This window comes from Malurus melanocephalus, unplaced genomic scaffold (assembly GCF_030028575.1).
Source record: "Malurus melanocephalus ecotype Western Australia unplaced genomic scaffold, MMel_1.1 scaffold_39, whole genome shotgun sequence".
In the NCBI taxonomy this organism is placed as follows: Eukaryota; Metazoa; Chordata; class Aves; order Passeriformes; family Maluridae; genus Malurus; species Malurus melanocephalus.
This window is the reverse complement of record NW_026623271.1, coordinates 2,381,373-2,400,584: the sequence shown is the minus strand read 5'-3', so window position 1 is coordinate 2,400,584 and position 19,212 is coordinate 2,381,373. Positions and strand designations below refer to the sequence as shown.

At 36.4% G+C, this 19,212-nt stretch overlaps 1 protein-coding gene across 3 annotated transcripts in view; it reads right to left on the bottom strand.

Moving 5' to 3' along the window:
• Positions 1 to 19,212, bottom strand: part of KMT2E (lysine methyltransferase 2E (inactive)) — a 56,043-nt gene that overhangs the window by 34,870 nt on the left and 1,961 nt on the right. For 2 of the 3 annotated variants that reach the window (XM_057364503.1, XM_057364505.1), the window contains exon 2: positions 2,576 to 2,760. In XM_057364503.1, the coding sequence (XP_057220486.1) occupies positions 2,576 to 2,646 (71 nt within the window). In that variant the 5' untranslated portion in view covers positions 2,647 to 2,760. Of the gene's footprint in view, positions 1 to 2,575; positions 2,761 to 12,216; positions 12,274 to 19,212 lie in introns of all 3 variants that reach the window. The other variant, XM_057364504.1, reaches the window with a different exon arrangement.

Here is a 19,212-nt window from a genome sequence, read left to right as displayed (position 1 = left end):
AGGCCTAAATTTCAAGGAGTTTAGGTTTATTTTCTTTTTGTACCAGTACACCTTAACAGTATCTAGTTGAAGGTCATCTCAGATAAAAGAATACAATATATTTTATGYGAGAATTATTTTCTATTTTAAGACACTTCATCTAACCAAACACATTTAATAAGCTTCAGTATCTAAACAAGAAGAATCAACTGCTTCTCTATCAAGGAGTGGGTTCTGCTACCTAAGCACCTCGCAGCAGGCCCTACAAGTACAGGCTGGCCTGATACTATCTGCATTTAAGACTACTCCAAAGTTCCTTTTCTCCTGGATACTGAACTCAAATACAGTGATCTGTGCACTGTGATTGTGCACAGTGATCTCACTTTGATTGTGAGATACGAGTGTTCTCTCTAAAAAACATCTACAGATATTGAAACTAGAAAAGCAGTACCAGTGATGGCATTTCCCAATGTGCAGCTTATACTAAAGCTCTAAGCTACACTAGCACTATCTGAAGCCAGGAAGTACATTTTGAATCTTCAATAATGTAGTTCTGCTTACTGTTCCACAGTCCTTACCACCAGGAAGTCACACATACTCATCTTTAGTAAGATCGCCAACTCATGTAGGCAAAGTATTGTTCTGACTACAATGCACTAGTGTCTACCAGGAGACCCCACTTAAGTACACATAAGAAACAGACTATTTCAGTGAATGTGTAAGATGTTTAAACCTCTCAGTAGGTTATTCCACACATAGCTATTTGCTGCAATTATTAAAAAAGTATGTAGAACTACTAATTGTATGAACTACCCCCTTTTTAAATAGGCTTATGCCTTGGTTAGARGCATAAGGAAAAATCTCTCAGCACTAAGAGACAGCACTACACAAAGAGCTTTTTCCTAAGCTCCATCTCCTGCATAATCAAGTTTGCCACTCCCCCATTCTTGTGTTTGCTCATGCTTCAGCAACTGATGAAGCAATATCAGACCTGCCAGTCACAGTGGAAAAATTCCAGCTCCTCCTTCTTGGGAAAACCCCAGAACTTACTCAAAGACCATCCACGAGTGTTATTAATACACTCTATATCCAACAGGCTACACTGTGAAGAAAACGTGCAAGAACAAAAAAGTAAATCGCATAGATGGTGACAGAAAGGGTTTACAGCTGTGTAAGCTGGTAGGTTAGGGACACACCTTTGTGTCACACYTCTTTGGACAGTGACAGGGCTTTTGAATCAGCCCATGCCAATCAGGCAACTACACATATTTCAGCATGAGCATGGCAGAGAYGACAAGAATTCATCTAATTGGTAACAGCCACTTAACATCTCAAGAAAAGCAGCTCCTAACTGGGTCGCTCTGCCACAGTATCAAGCAARTAACACACTGTGAACTCTATCTTGTTTATACTGACGACTATATTTATTTATTTTAATTTCAGCATGACATGCTGTGTCTGCAAGGAATGTCAGCAACCTCAGGAATCATGACCCTCTTCAAACATAAAAAATAAGCACAGGAAAAGATAATGAAARGAGCTGTGAATGATTCACTGAGATTAAAAAATTTTCTGCACTAAGGTAAACGTTGTACAACCATAAAGCCATAAAACAACTAAAAAAAWTTAATGTAACAAAAAACTTTGATTTGTAAATTGTTGGTCCTCTTCAGATAAAATGGCACAAGCTTAGAATAGCCTCATATATAACTGGAAGCACAGTAGAGAAACATCCCTTTAAAAAGCTGTTCTAGAGTTCTGCTAAACTTTCCTTCAAAGTTTGGAAGGAAAATCACTTGCTTCTTAAACATCTGACAGTCATGCTGATGCTTTGCACATGGAAAAATGCCTGACAAGAAAGTATCCAGTCAGAGATCAACAATACCTAAACCTTAGCCCAATATTGTACAAGAGACTAAGGGTAAAACAGAAAAGAACCACAACACAAAAACCCAAGTATGCCCAACACCCCCCTCCCCAAAACAAACAAAAAAAAAAAACAAAAAAAAAAACAAACCACCCTTCCCATCCCCCAAAACCCATAAAACTCACTACACTTATTTCATGCAAAACCAGAGTTTACTGAATACTCTTTTTAACCCTTTATACAGTTACTAAATGCATTACTTTCTCCTAGCTTTCCAATTACAGGTAACGATCTGAAGACAYGCTATTAGCCATTTAATCTAGGCCTTCAATTTTCATAAAGAAATGCACCCTTGTCTTAATTACTACCACTTTCTTGCAGTTTAATGCACCTAATCAATCTACCTTTCTAATGTGCAAAGTAATTTTCTACATGTAGTTAAAAAGGAACCTGAAATGGCAAAATATTTTAAGTATGAAAAGTGAACCAGGCAGGCATCTTTATTTCTCAGCATTAGTAGAAACATTTAGCTTCTCTCCTTTGCTCCCCCTGAAGTGGAAGAAACTGACRTAAGAATAAAGTGACAGTTATTAATTTAAGTAATTAAAGATTTAACAAAACTAAGGAGACTTCTCAGTTTTCTCCAACTGTATTAAAAAAAAAAACATGAAAGAAATAAAAAATTAAAACGTAAATAAGGGAACTTACAAACTATGTTCACATACTTACTCTGAGCCTGCAGCCATTTCCAAATAAGAAGTATCTGCTGTGTCAACCCCCAATGGGATCACTATGCTCATGACGTTCGTTTCTGATAAATTCGATTACTACGGAGTCCTATGCATTGGTATCCAAAACACTGGGGCATGCCAGCCACAGTGCTCATTGCAAACATCTAAGTGCATCCACAAACCCTGTTAAAAACAAAACAGGCAGAAGACTAAGTTCAGTTTAAACCTATGCAATTTTACAGCACTTATTTTAATAACATTTTATTTCAGTAAAAAAAATTGCCACTTGTATCTGTCACAATTATTTCATTAATTGTATTTTATTCAAGTAAAAGTAAAGGCAAACATCCAATCTTCTCTGAAAGTTAACTACAACTAAATGTCTTTAAAGAGCGTGATGATCTTAACACTTGAACTTGAAAATATTACAAATGTATAATCATTCAAATTTAGGATTAAAAACCCCAGCATAATCAGGAAAGTGCCACAGACTCACTTTATGGCAGGTTTACTGAATATTAAATCAATTTTCTTACTGCTCTGTGTTGTCAAAGCCTAGTTGCTGCACCTTTCAACAGAAACCTAGTTAGAGAATTTGCAAGTGGGTCTCAGCACTGTTCACTTTCGTTTGACACTTAAAAAAATAATCTAATGTCTTAACTACCACTTAGTGTTTTTTTTTAAAAGCAAAATCATTCTAACAATTCACAATGATAGGGAACGTTTTCCATTTTAATAAATCATYATTAAAAGATATTATACCCGTTCAGTGCCACTTTCTGCAGTGATTTTTTTAAAGCAGTAAAAATAAACATTAGTACTTTTTAACTTTAGAGCAAACTACAATCTGATTGACTCACACAAGTGAATGCAGGATACAACTGGCAYGCCAGTTACTATCAGTCTCCCACTTCCCTTACTGCACAAGAGAGAACACCCAACCAAGTCTGGGAGAGATGTAAACAGCTCTCAGCAATTCAGAGATCAGTAAACTAATGCASTTTTATGCACTTATACTGACACGGTTTTATACACGTGACTAGACAATTTCAGTAGAATAGTGCCATTATCTTCACTACTTACATAATGAGTAACTGCAAACTCTTTCCAAAATGTCAAAATTGCAAGACCACAGACCACTTTGCAATGAAGTATTGTGCCTGTTAAGTACAGTCCTCTCATACCACAAAATCTTGTATCTTAGTTGATGTCTACAACTATTTCAAGATAAATGTATTTTCACAGAATAATAGAATATGCTGAGTTGGAAGGGACCCACCAGGATCATCAAGCCCAACTCCTGACTCCGCACAGCACCATTCCAAAGAGTCACATCATTCGCCCAAGAGCACTGTCCCAATGCTTCTTGAACTCTGTCAGGCTAGTGCTGTGACTACTTCACTGGGGAGCTTGCTAGAGTGCCCCATCACCCTCTGGATGAAGAATGTTTTTCTARTAACCAACCTGACACAGCTTCAGACCATTCCCTTGGCTCCCCTCCCCTCTGGTCACCACAGARAAGAGATCAGTGTTTGCCCTCTGCTTCCCCTCACAAGGAAGTTGTAAATGCAGTGAGGTCTCCTCTCAATCTTCTCCAGGATGAACAAGACCAAGTGACCTCAGCAGCTCCTCACATGGATTCTCCTGAAGGCCTCTCGCCACCTTTGTTGTTCTCCTCTGGACACTAATAGCTTAATGTCTTTCTTATGTTGTGGCACCCAAAACTGCCCCCAGCACTTAAGGTGAGGCTGCACCAGTGCAGAGCAGAGCAGGACAATCCCCTCCCTTGCCCAGCTGGTSATGCTATGCCTGATGCCCCCAGAGCACCGCTGACTCACATTTACCTTTCCATTGTCCAGGACCTCCAGTGCCTTTCCATGGCACTGTTTTCCAGCCTTTCTTTCCCCAGTCTGTCTGCACCATCCAGGTGCAGAATCTGGCRCTTTCCCCAGCTCAACTTAATTTTAACATCTTCTTCTTGCCATACACTATGGCAAGAAGATGTTAAAATGGCAAAAAAACACAAGCCCATGGTGAAAAATGGACTTCAGACAAGCACTGTGGAGTTAAATCTGAATTGTTTTCTTTTATTGATTAGGTTGGCACCTTCAGGATGACAAAGTAGCATGTACACGACATCTCAGAAGCATGAGACRGCAGCAAGTCTTCATCTCATTTCCTAAATTCTGTAATTCTACTGAAGTTTGGCAATTAACATAACAAGCCAAGATGTTTGAAGTGCCTAAACATACATTCTCCTTCTAGACAGGAGAAGATGTGTTTTGGTCCTATTATGTGAAACACCAAATAAAATGAACTTGAAAGCTAGCAGGCCAAGTAGCCATTTGAATATTTTGCTTTCCTCATTTAAACACTGAGCATGCTAAATACCACGAATAACAAACTGTATCACTAGCTGGGCATAAAATCAAGAAAAAACGTACTATTTTCAATAATAAGTAACAATAAAGACATGTTAAATGAAAAGCAGGTATAGAATATTTTCAGTAGAAAGTAGAAGTATTAAAAAAAAATAAGCCCCTTCAACAGTTTAAGTGAGCTCTCACTTTGCCACCATACACATAACTCTACCTGTAGGGCATAACCATGAACAGCTGCACCTGCAACTTACGGGAAACATCAACTCACCATTTAGTTCCCATCTTCTGAGCAAGCAAAAAATATACCAAAAAACTGAAAGGAAACCATGATTTTTTTTTTAATCCAGGTAAATCAGCTATGCCAAGGTTACGGGCTGTTTCATTGCTCCCTGTAGTGTGACCTATGCTAACAAATCAGTAGCAGAATGAATTTTTTATTTTATGCCTGTTATTAGGTAATGCAAAAAAACCAGTTTCAGTGGTTCAATGTAGGTTTAAAGGACATATGGGACACCACTGCCTGGGATCAAGATCCTCATTTAAATAGATGTACTTGCACTTAAACTTGATTTTGGTGGTAGTGTAGTTTTTCTTAATAACATTTTCCTTGAACGCTTCTAACCAGGTAGACTATCAGCCATAAAACAATGCAGGCAAAGATATCCCAGAGACTGGTGGAAGTGAAGAACATGCTTAGAACATGCACGCATGGGCTGTGACATCTCCAAACTCACTCAATTAACAATCGAGGTTAACCAATCATCATATATTCMAGTGACCTCCACTGTCAACACAGAAAGAAGAGGTCTGCTTACCAAATCTGATAATCAAGTGATCAAATCAAGTGATCAAGTGATATTTTGGGCTCTTCTTAAAATGTAATGCAGAAAAATAAGAGCTATGCTATTGCTTTTAGAGCTATGTATAGACTGAAAAATCAATGGCACATGCATGTCCCAATTAATGACAATCTCTGACAAAGCAAATACATCACCCTTCTTGATTAAAAAAACCCACAACAAAAACAACAAAAAAAAAACAAAACACCCTAAAAAAAAAAGAAGGTTGATTAAAAAAACCCACAACAAAAACAACAAAAAAAAAACAAAACACCCTAAAAAAAAAAGAAGGGGGGAACCAACCAAAAAAAGGAGGGGGGGATGATACAGCAAAGGCAAACTTCCTACCCTATGGCAAGCTATGCAAATACAGCTTTGTCAGAATTCAGTCAAAAATTCTAATAGCCTGATCTACACTGAATAAAATCAGAAACTTGAGAAATCAGGACTTTTTTGCCTGGAGTGCATAAATAGATGTTGCTTCATCTAAAAGGAAGTGGAACATTATTGCAATATTCACTGGTTTTTACCACCTTTTTTATCACATCCACAGAATCCTCTAATGCTTTTCCTTTGCCTCTAGGTAAGTACAAAAGAATGGAGGCAGTCACCAGCCTGCAATACCTACAGAACCAAGTTAATTCGAACAAACATTGCTCACTATTTATGAGTAGCCATCCTCAACAAATGCCCGAAATGGGAGTGGGGGGAGATCTAGGATAAATTAGTAACACTACACCCACTTATTAAACAAAACTGTGACCTTATATGTAAACCATCCAATTATCATCACCACAGTGATGTCAAATTCAGGATGATGGAAAATAATTATTTTCTGTGACATCAAAAATAGAAGATAACACACTAATATTCCTAGTATTTTTGTAAGTTCAGAAAGAAAATAACCACTGGGGAATTTTATCTATGAAGAGATTGCTTAAACTTTGAAGCTTGATATTTTAAATGAGTTGTAAAATACTATCTGCTGTCATGATTTGGTACTTATCAATTTCTGCAAGTATCCATCTATTTAAAGCAATTCTTTAAGAATTTTGCCAATCTGTCATCCATGGCCTTTAAGGAACTGTTTTCATAGGTACATTCCTKTCCACAACTTACTGTTCAAGAAAGTCTTTCTTCAAGCATTACATGAATTTGAAAGATAGGAACACCACACTGGTTTGTTCAGTTAATTTCARGGTCACAGAGTTAAAAGCCACTATATAAAAACTGCTAGTCCAAAGTTCATTGATCAGCTCTTTACTGGACAAAGTGACTCACCTACTGTATCTTAATTAACAATAGTAGAGGCCCTCCAATTTTGTTACAGTCCATTCTACTAGTGATAGAACATTCTAGGTTCTGAAAGAATTTTGACAGTTTCTTAATCATATTTTCTCATAATCATCCCAGAGCTCTATTACATAAAAATTCCCATTCCTTACTCAAATAAATTTTGCTTTTCTTTAGTTGCAGTAAAAAATTTTATCTTGCCCTAATAATAGAATTTTCATTTTAAAACACAAACAAATTTCTGTTTCATCTGGTTAAAACACTTATTTTGGGCAAGATTAACCTCTTCAGACACATCACACTTCACCATTCATTCATACTGGTTCACACTATCAATGGCAGTTTTCATTGTCTCTAGAGAATACACAGGAGCTTTTTGACTCAACAGCCACATCAAGTCTAAAATATGTGAAGCCTTACCGTATTTCTCATAGTTCACTTTGACACCTGAACTTTTTTTTTTTAAATTAATTGCACACTAACAGAAGCGTAAGAGCATAATACATTCCAAAATATTAATCTCTGTGACTTTGTACAGAGAACATAAATTATGCATTAAAGAACAGAATTACACATTATCCCTGAGGTATTCCACTTACACAATATTATTCTGTGGTTTAACRAAGACCACATGTTTCCTTTCTGTCATGTCCTGCTAAGATCACTTGTGTCACATCAGAATAAAAAACTTAACTTTTCCACTGGTACACAAAGAAGGAAAAACACCCAAATATAGACAGATGAGCTCTTGAATCAGATGGTAAATGGGTCTTATTTGTCTTAAACATTAAGAAAATCCTAAAGAGACATCAATATGTCAAGGTAGTATCAATACTTACAACACTTACAGTAATATTATTTGTTACAATATGGTGAGGACTTTTAGGGTTTTTTTTTAATACTGTATTCACATCTAATACTACAAAAACCAAAGAGGTGGAAAAAAAAATCAGTGGAAACAGTTTTCACTATTCTTTGCATCTCTGACAGCTTTTTAAACAGTGTCACTGTTCCTTGTTTTTCCTTTCCCATGGATCAATTTTCATATTTTGCTGTCGTGTGACAAATACAAAACCCAAAAAGCATGCAAAAGTCACAAAAATTACATTCACTATAGAAGTCAGGACTAGAATTCAAAGCAACTTGAAATGTAACATTTGTTTTCTAATTTATAAAGGGACATCAGTGAAATCATGAATTAAGCTTACAATTATATCCTAGCTCAAATCTAAGAATTCTCCCACATTCACAGAAGGCTACACTAACTTGATTGCTAAATTAGTTTAAATTTCTCACATCACTAGGCATTACAAAAATACTAAGTCTTTTTGTTAGTGCTTGCATGATGTCAATACATGTGTAAGGYTCCTCAATATTTCTTTCTGCCAATTGCAGTTATCAGTCACCACCCACCAACAATTACAAGATAAAAAAATAGTTATTAGATAGTTCAGATGTTTCAAGATTTGGGAAATTTCATCACAGAATGCCTCTGCAAAGACAACTACCAGSATCTCCCTAAACACAGAGGTTTAAGAAGAAAAATCTAAGTCAAACTAGCCTATAATCAGGCTGAGTATTTAATAAGAGGAAACAGTGCTGGTTTAAGACAAATAATTATTTAGATTTTWTACTGACACATACAACTTCACCTTRAAGCCCTTAACTAATGGCATTACAGAAATATTAATATACTAACAAAATTACCATCTCTATAATGTCTACTCTGTATTTTCACAACGTCCATATACAAAAACCACMTAAGTAGAGTTGAAGAAAATTAATCAAAACCTTCTAATGTATCCACATACGACAATTCTCCTTCCTTAAAAGCGTAAGTATATAACTTTAAATATCTGTTACAAAATACAAAAAAGGCGAGAGTGGTAATTTACCCATATCCATAGTAAACGGAGTGACTGAAATGGCCAAGAACAATTGTCAGTCCAGAAAACCTAAAAAGTTACACTGTTTCTCAACTTACCCAGCAATGGGCAGTTCACCTCATGTTTGAGCAGAGCTCATTTCCCCTGAACGCAAGTACAGAAGAGGCTCTCTTTTGCTAAACTAAGAGTACTGGTAAATCCCTTGCCTCCCACCTTTAAATCCAGGCAAGAAATTAGCAACCATTTCCTGGAACAGAATTAAGTATCAGAATACACACAACATATACAAAGGCTCATTTTCATGAGATGTGTACAAATCTTTAGGGAATTAACTTGAAGTAACAAATAAAATTGTTGAAAGCGTCCATTTTCCACTCAAGCAATGACCAAGGGAGAAAGGGCAGACGAGTTACGATATTTACTGACAAAAACAGATCAGCATTAAAACACAAACTATCTGCATGATAGCCTTGAGTCAAGCAAGACCTTTTTGGTTTAACCAGCATACGATGCAAATCTGGTAGTAACTTCATGTCAATTTGCATGTAAAAGCATTCCAACAGTACTGGATCCAAACCAAACCGCTAACTTCCATTTGCTCCCAGTAGAAAATCCACGCTACTGTGAGTCCAGGTTGGCTCCAAAGTTACAAAGGATACCTACAAAACTCATTACTGTTTCCCTTATCAGTAAGTACTTCCAGGCAAGATGCAARGACTTCCAAGATTGTATTACTGCTTTCAGACCTCTGCTGATTCCTGCGTATCTTACTGTTACTTGTTTATACAAAGTCATCTCAGGTAATAGATAACCAAAAGGTAGTATTCTGTTTTACTGCACTTTATTACCTCACCATGCATCTMCTACACACAAGCTGCATTTATTGAGAATGCAATCTAAACATTCTCCTTCTCCCTCAAATTACATCACATGTGTACACACATTTTGCAATCATGAGCAAAGGCAATTCTTGTCATACTTTCCTTCAGATTTACAGGGCAATAATTTTAACGCATGGTCATGGGAACCACTCTGGACCACAAGAAATCTATAAGAATGGACAGAAGGAAAGCTGATACATCTGTGTCCTAGAGCAATCTACACAGGAAAAATCTAATTAAAAATGCAACTATCAGTAGTTTGCCAGAGTCCCCAAACACAGTGTGAAAACTAATGTCCTGAACTGTCACAAAGCCAACTAAACTTTACTACTTGGCTTTCCTACCTACACATTTTTCCCCCTTTGGAATTTTTTTTGTTTGCTTTTGGTTTGGGAGGTGTGTATGTATGCACGGTTCTGTTTGTTGGTTTTTTTTTGGTCTTGTTTCATTTTTTTAAACTTTTTTTTTTTATTTTTTTAATTAATTTTTAATTTAAAAAATTTTTTTTTAATTTTTAATTGAGATGATTTTAAGAAGATTTTATTAAATAAAATCACACTTTTCTAAACTGCTTCTTTCTACTACTAGTCTGAGCATACAAGTCTAACAAGAATTAGGTTATTTTCAAAACTAGMAGGAAAAACTAGCATTTTAATGGTGTATTCTAGATCTCCTTCAAACACTGARCTACACTGTGTATGTCTATATATGTTTATGCATATATCAACAAATATGGAAAAAAATGCAGCATATAGACATACCACATAAATGAATGTACAAAGTAATCAATATTTATTCATCACTGTCTATTTCTCAGGAGTTAACACATCCTTATGTGGACCTAGAAGGAGAATACATGAATAAATGACTAATCTTATATACAAGGAAGTTTTCTGTTTCCCCTAATAYGCTCTATAACTGTATACACTTTCCAACGATTAGGATGGATATACAGCTTCCAGATTTTACACCACTCCAGTTGCAGTAAGAACTGTGCAGGTTTAGAAACAACTGCGAGTCCAAATCCAGACCTTTGCAACTTCCTATGGTAACCTAACAGTTAACTTAGCAGTTTACTTTTAATTTGTGCAGAGCCAAAAAGAAAGGGGGGTAGGAAAAATAAGACATAACAGACACACTCAAATATAAAAATTAAGACCTATTAATGACCAACTCCTGCAATCATATAGAAGAAACAATTTGTTCTACAAGGAATCTGGTATTTGTAGTGTGTGCTCAAACATTCCCACTAATTTAATGTTCTCTATATCCCTCTCAGCAGTTATCTTCCTCCTCATCACAGTATTAACTGCTTCTAGCATCACTCACAAGTCATTCCTATGCTGCCCAGGCTCATTTACACAGTGTCAATACTCATGTCCATCTAACTTTCTCACATGTCCTGTCAGACAGGTAAAAAAAAACCCAAAAAGTACCTGCTATGGCTGATTTAACATTAAGWGACAGATAATGGCTAAAATCATTATGTTTCCTCCCCCTGTTTCTTGCAGGACACTGCCCCCATCCCCTTCTGGATTTTCAGTAAGCTTCAAAGAGCTCAAGGATACTAAGTTCGCACACTTATCAAACTTTGTTTTACTACATTATTGGTTGTACTGACACCTGATCATCAGGTCAACTTAAGAAACACTGCTACTACAACCAACTACAAAGTAAGACTCCTTCTCCAACTTTGCTTTTAAAATAGTGCCAATAAGCATGATTTACTAGCACAGAATCACAGAATGGCTTGGGTTGGAAGGGACCTGAAAGATCATACAGTTCCAAGATCCCTGCCATGGGCAGGGACATCTTCTGCTACCAGGTTGGTTAGGGTCCCCATCCAACCTGGCCTTCAATACGCCTGTGATGAGGCATCCACAGCTTCTCTAGGCAACCTGTTTCAGCTTAAGAACATCCTGAGACAAACACAGCATTGTATATTCAACAAAGACCACAGTCATGTCTGGAATGACAGCAAAACTTTATGAACTGGTCAGAGTTTAGTGTCTATAACAAATAAGAACCCCTGCCTCCTTCGTGGTATCCAAGATTTGTGCATAAAACACTTGAGTTTCCATCATGTAACAAGGTTTCCATCAGTACACAAGTCATAACATGCATTACACAGACTCTAGTCTGCATATAGCAAGCCACACTTYTAAGTATAAACCAAGAGTCAGTCTGCCAGTTTAGCCAACTCTCTGCTATACAGCAAAGCTGCYTTCTACTGGACATAAGCTATTTTCCTTTACTGTCTGGTCCACAAGTGCTGCTCTTGCTTATGCCTATGGACAGAAAGCAAGGTCTCTTCCTCAAATATCTGTCAATCCCTCAAAACATGAAGACTTGCCCTTACCTCTTCTCTCTCTTCACTCCTTTTCTTCTCTCAGTGGAAGTTAGACAAAATATGGGACTAGGAAGAGAAAAAGAATGAGTGGTAGAAGGGAAATAAAGGTAAAAGCAGTTACAGAAAGAGTAAGGATTAGTTTATTGAACAGAAATAAAAGAAGCAGTAGGCAGAAATATACTAACAAACACCATGCTTAGAGATTTTAGGTTTTCTATCTGCAGAACTCAAAACCCAAGATTGAAAATTACCTGCCAATTGCTTGATGTCTTTAAGTTTAATAAACACCTGCTATACTTCGGAAATAAATCACACAAAAGAAAGGCCTAGCGATTCAAAAMCCATGAATTATTTGAGCTGGAGAGTCAAGAAACTGTAAAATACAAAACAGCACATGAAGAGGAGTAAGAGAAAAATTATTTCTTAGAAATAATATTTCATAGAAATATTGCTCATTGCATGGAAAAGTGTATGTTAGCTACCTAACATTAGCCTGCAATAGTGTATCACTGAGAAATGTAAAATGCCCTTAAAGAAAAATTCAACGTCTAAGAACACAAATAAAATGGTTTTCCAGTAAAAGTATCTTTGCTTTATGTCCTTTTTCATATCAGCTACTTTACCATAAATGTTTATTTCACCATCTAGCACAAAAAATATAAAAAGCTGTTGATAAAACTTAGATGRAATGTCTGTATGTGACTTAGCAATTACTCTCCAAGAAACATTACATCTGCTACTTTACACTATTATTTTTGACAAACATAATAAAATATAAAGACCTTATGYAAGTATATATAGTCTACATTCTGTAAGAATACTCTAATTCACATCTACCACTGTAAGGGCTAAGCCTATTTATTTTTTATTAAATGTAACAGTATACCTCATGGCAATTCAATCACCAGTATTCCTTCCAAGAAGTACAGATTTTGGGGTGGAAAAAATATATGGCTAAAACCAGATACTGGTATTGCCCTAAACACTATAAACATTTTGCTAGCTTCATTATATCAAATAAACTAATTATTTTTTTCTACTGTTTAGTAAGACTTGCAATTATTAACTACCTACCACAGAAGAGGTAAATTCTTTTGACTTATTTCAAGTCTGACACTTCAGCTAAGCATAGTTTTGATATTTTTTCACTTACACAGATTCCAGAAACTAGCTCCTCCTTTCTATCTGTAGCATTTGACTTACCTAATTAGCTCAAAAGTGCTTCTACTTTTACCCAGGGATGTCATTTCCAGACATTCACCTAACTGCTACACTTAAGCCTAGGAATCTAAACACAAGCAAGTCAGAAAGTCACATTCTTTCAAACACAAACTTTCCATTCTTTCTGGCAGTTAGAAGAACTCCTTTGTGTCATTTTAACCACAATTCAACCTGACTGTATTTTTTTGGCAAMAACTTGGCAGAATTTCAATGTTCTTTACAAAAACTTGGGGAGGACACTRGCAAGAAAAAATGAGGGAACAGATGGGGGGACTATATCGTTCAAGGACACACTAAAAATACAGAAGTGTAAGATCAAAAAATCCTTCCTAGTTCCAAGAAAACAGAATCCAATTTATTTTCAATTGAAATTATCTTGCAAAACTGTCTTACTTGGGTTAAGAAATGTAGATTCCATACATTTTAATATTATAGCATTTTAACTCTTAGCTATGGCAATGAAGATTTTAGTAGGTATTTTCACTTGTACTAAGAGAGGTATAAAATACTTAATCTTTAAACAAGCAGTAAGAAATTCTGCCCAGCAATGGAAGCTCAGCACACAGCTTTTAATCTTCACTACTACTGCCACACAGAAGGGGACAAAAAGATGCAGTGTCTGGCTTTTATTTGTCTTTCAGCACAAAAGATGTGACTCTAAAGTAAGCCAGAGAACAAACATTTAAAAGAATCCCACAAGGCAGTCATTCATAAAAATCCAGAATAATATTAAAAAATACACATCAAGTGTTCCTAGCCTAAGCAAAAGAAAAAAAAAATCAGCAGAATTACTTGGTAAGGGTAAAGTGCCTCCCTCAAATGCCTTATCACCAGTAAAATAACTACTTTATTGTTTCTCAATCATATACAAAGTATTCAGTTTCTTTCGCAGTTTTAGAATCACAGGTTTGGAAACCAAAGGAGATGTAATCACTCTGTACCTTCTTCAAAAGCTATATACAAGCTGCTCTAATTCTCAAGTCTTCAGTTTAAGCAAAATTAACTAAAACCAGTCCTTACTGCAAAAGTTTCTTTAAACCAATAGTTAAAACAGGATTAACTGTCTAGACTCAGAATGTCATCTGTCTTGTGCTAGTTTCCAACTCAGCTCCATTACAACCATTCAAATTACAAGTCAGGTTCCTCTGCCTACTCAAGGCAAGCCAAGAGCATCMCTGACTATTAAAAAGTAGCTTTAGCCCAATCAATTTGGAAGAGCGAAAGAATAATRAACACCAAAAAATTCAAATACTCAAAATACCTCAGGGTAAACGACTGAATCTACCATCCTGTATACAATTTTAAATTCAAAACTGGCAAATACAGGCTATTAGTTTCATCGCTTTCTGTGACTGATAAGTAACCTCTGCACAACATCCTTAACTCTGAAATGGAGAAACATGAATGTGATGGATGGACCATTTGCTGGATAAGGAAYTGGCTGCACGCTTGCACTCAAAGAGCTGCAAGCTGTCAAGTTCAATGTCACAGTAGAGACAAGTCATGAGTGACATTCCTCGGGAACTGGTATCGGGACAACGGCTGTTTAAAATCTTTGTTGGCGACATGGAATAAACACGCTCTCACAAAGTCTGTCAACATGAAGCTCTGTAGTGTGGCCAACACTCYTGGAGGGAAGGGGTATCATCCAGAGGAACCTTGACAGACATGCAAGATGGYCCTAGGAGAACTTACATTAAGTCCAACATGGCCAAGTACAAGGTGCTGCAGCTATGTCAGGGCAATCTGAAGCACAAGTACAGGCTGGGCAGAGAAGAGCCCAGAGAAAGACAGAGCCTTGGCGGTGCTGGTTGATGAGAAGCATGACACAGCTCGGCAGTGTGTACTCCCAGGCCAGGAATCCAATCATGCCCTGAGCTGCATCAAAAGCAGTGTGGGCAGCTGCTCAAGGGAGSTGATTCTGCTCCCATGCTCCGCTCTCAAGAAATCCCACCTGGAGTTCTTTGCCAAGCTCTGGGGTCCACAGCACAAGAAAAAAATGGACCTGTTAGAGCAGAGGTCACAAAGATAATCCAGGGGCCTGAGCACCACTCCTACAAGCACAGGCTGAGAGAACAGCATTATTAAGCCTGGAGAAGAGAAGGTTCTGGAACACCTCAATGAAGCCTTTCAGTACCTAGAGGGGGTTTATATAAAAAGAAGGAGAATGACTTTTTTACATAGTAGATAGTGAYAGGACAAGGGGGAACAGTTTTAAACTAAAAGATGAGAGATTTAGAGTAGGTGGTAGGAATATTCTCTTTACTGTGAAAGTGCTAAGGCACCAGAAACAGGCTGCCCAAGAAGGAAGCAGGGCATGCCCCATTCCTGGAAGTTCAAAGCCAGACTGATGAGGCTTTGAGCAGCCTGGTCTAATGGAAGGTGYCCCTGCCCATGGCAAGGGCGTTGGAACGAGATCATTTTGAAGGTCCCTTCCAGCTCACACCATTCTATGATAAGGGGGCCTACAATATATTATACATCTTCCTTCCTAAGTTGCAATATAAAGTCAATAATGTAATTAAAATTTAGTCTTATCATCTTGTCTTTGAACTTGATGGCAATTTATTTTTGCGACAGAGATATAAAAGTGAATGATTACCTAGATTACAATGGTGCAAAATACACAAAACTCAACTACAAATGAGAATAAAATAAAAACACTTTCCTTAACCTGAGCCTGCAGTATGAAATGTTAATATTTATACTATCCAAATGCACACTTAAAACTGAATTCTAAACAGGAACAATACTATTTTGGCAAGTGCCTGATTTGCAAAACTGCTGGTCCCTTCCAAGTCTCATCCAGGTTTTACAACACTGCATCTCCATCTAAGCAGTGTATGAACTACCACATGAAACAAGAACACTCTTCTAATACAATATGCAAAACTAACCCACTCTACTTGCACAGGATGCAGTCTGTGCACTACTACACTATATTCCTCATATGCACTTTGGAAACACATAACTAGAATGGACACTGATTTACCAGAGTTCTTGCCAATATTTTAACTTTTAAAAGTAAGATACAAMAACACTTAGGCATGTTAAAAAATATACTATGTGCAATAAAACTGTCTGTCTTTAAACGTTTACAGATAACCTTAATCATTAAAACTTTATAACAACCAACACAGCTTAAAATCTTGCATTTCATTAATGTAYTATTCCAAGAGAAATAAAAATAATCTCAGTATYTCCTAGCAAGTGTATGAAACCTTGAAAAGATTTCKCTTAAGTACTTGTTTGTTATGCCTTAACCTAAGATTAAAAAGCTYAAGCAGTTTTTCTTTGAACATAACTACAGCAGGTATTTTCTGTAATATGAAGTTCATGAGCAGAATTTTGGATCCTCTAAGAGGTTAGGTTTTGTGGGTACAGTTCTTTGGTTACTAAGAAAATGTGAACACTGAAGTAGATAGAAAGAGCCACCTTGCACCATTCAAAAGCACACTAAAATTAATATTTTAAATAATCCAGAATTTGGAAGCATGGAATTGAGTGTCTTTTTTCTAATCCACACTCCACATCTGTTGAAATCTTTTTTCCCCTAGACATGCCTTAAGTGTAACTCTTAGCAATAAATCAGAACTACTAGCTGCACAGTGGAAACACTTAAACAGTGTACCTGTCGAAAAACCACTAATGGAACTGGCTTTTAAGAGATTGAAAAATGCTCATTTGTATGGAAGTCACAAGAATAACATCRAAGCACCTGTTTAGGATCTCTGCAGAAGTTTGAATTGGGTTCTATTTTGTATCTGCACCCATCTATACCTCTCCCATAAAATTCTGTTAGCATGTCATGTGACAATCGCAAAATACTTCCATTAAACCTTCACTTACATCAATCTAGTTAGAACAATAYCACGATTCCACAATTACATACACCGCCCCTCAACTCAGTCCCGCAAACTGTCCTCATTAAAATTAGTTTTAGTGTGCATGCAAAATACTGCTCTTAGTMAAACCAAGATCAGAACTGGAAAAACACTACAGCCTTCAGTGTGACACTGATTTCTGAATTTCTGCTGCTTTCCAACAGAACTGTAATAGTTTTGTGTGCTGAAACTGTAGAAGAGAAATCGGGAGCTGCATTACCTCAAAGTAACCTGAAGAGGTTACTTAGTCCTAAGAAAAACTTTCCCTAGATTTAGTCTAAAGAGTCAGTATATTTCCCCTCTGGAATTTCCCAGACGGCAAAAACACTCACCCAAAAGGCTAAGTGATAGTTCAGCAAATTTTTCCTTCAGATATGAAAAGCTTCAAGACACATAAATGGTTCCATAATGCCAATCCATACTACTGCTTTTGTAACACAATGTTTATGGAACAGAAATGTGTCTTAAAAAAAAAAAAAAAAAAAAGAAATTTAGATTTCAAACCTTCCCTCCTGAACAAGAGGCTTGTGTTAATTTTGGGGGAGGGGCGTATTTAATTCTTTATGAATATAGAAATTAGAACATCAGTAGAGTTAAAAAAATAAAAGCAAAAATTGTTTTGTAGTCTCATCTCCTTAAAACAAATCACAGATCTGTTTTTACAAATGGAGAAACTGAGTCACGAAGGCAAACTGACTCATTAAAACTCACACAGGAAAACTCTGGAAGATCTCTCTAAATTCCCAAGAGGTTCTCAGTGCATAAAATAAGCTGTAAAATTTCAAAATTAGTATTATTTGGTTTATTTCATTAACCTTTCCCAAACACTCTCTTTGTAAAGTGTACGAAGTTATTTTCCTCTAACTTGAATCAGAAGTCTGTTGGAGAACATGACATGAGGACTTGGAGACTGCATAGCCCTTCAAGCCAAAATGTCAGAAAAAAAAAAAAAATCAAGAACAGTAGCTTTCAACTGAAGGAAAGAAAAAGCAAAAGGTCTCCATAAAGAGTTGTATATTCTTTAGAGTCTTCTTCATGTACTTTTAAATAAACAGAAAAAGACACAGTTTAGGAAAAAAAATCGTATTTATATAAATAAAGATGATGGAAGCATGCATTACTGGAGAATTAATGAAATCAGTCAGCCTTTGGCCTCAAAACACACTAAAGGCATGCATTAACAACACCCTAAAAGTCTAACTATCTTACTGTATAATTTTAGGTATACCTTAAATCACACATCAGTACTTCTAAATGGTATCCAAATGAAAATTCTTCAGAGACTCAAGACAGCTTTGCCACTTCAATACCTCACTTTTGATTGTTTAAATCCAGAAGATTCTAAAGCTATACTGGAATAGGAATTCATGTCTCACTAATTTAAAGCATGAGATTAAAAACAAGAATTAAAATAGGTGAAAAAAAATTTATTGTTATTGTTGTTTAAAACACACCATTTGCAGCCTCTATAGTATGCATCAGAGTACACTACACCAACTACCAAATAATGAATCCTTGTGACCTCCCTTCCCCCCACTCAAACATATTTATAGTGGTGATACTAAAAGGTTCATATTTCATTTAGGAAAAAAATTAGAGGTTACAAACTGCACCTTCCCTCAGTATTTGTATGTGTATACCATTTATACAGCAAAATACAAAATAAATTGAAGAAAAAAATGTAATGCCAAGATTACACGGTAGCAGAAGAAATTCCACGTCTTTAAATAAAGTAACAGGTTATAATCTCACATGCATTATTCCCGTAAGTATTAAATTCATTTTGTATTCTCAAACTATGAATACATGGAATTACTACACTGTTGTCCAGTGAAGGTATTTCCTGGAAGGTGAACATGACGTTTACACATGTCTTTCCACAAAGAATGTAGCTGACTGT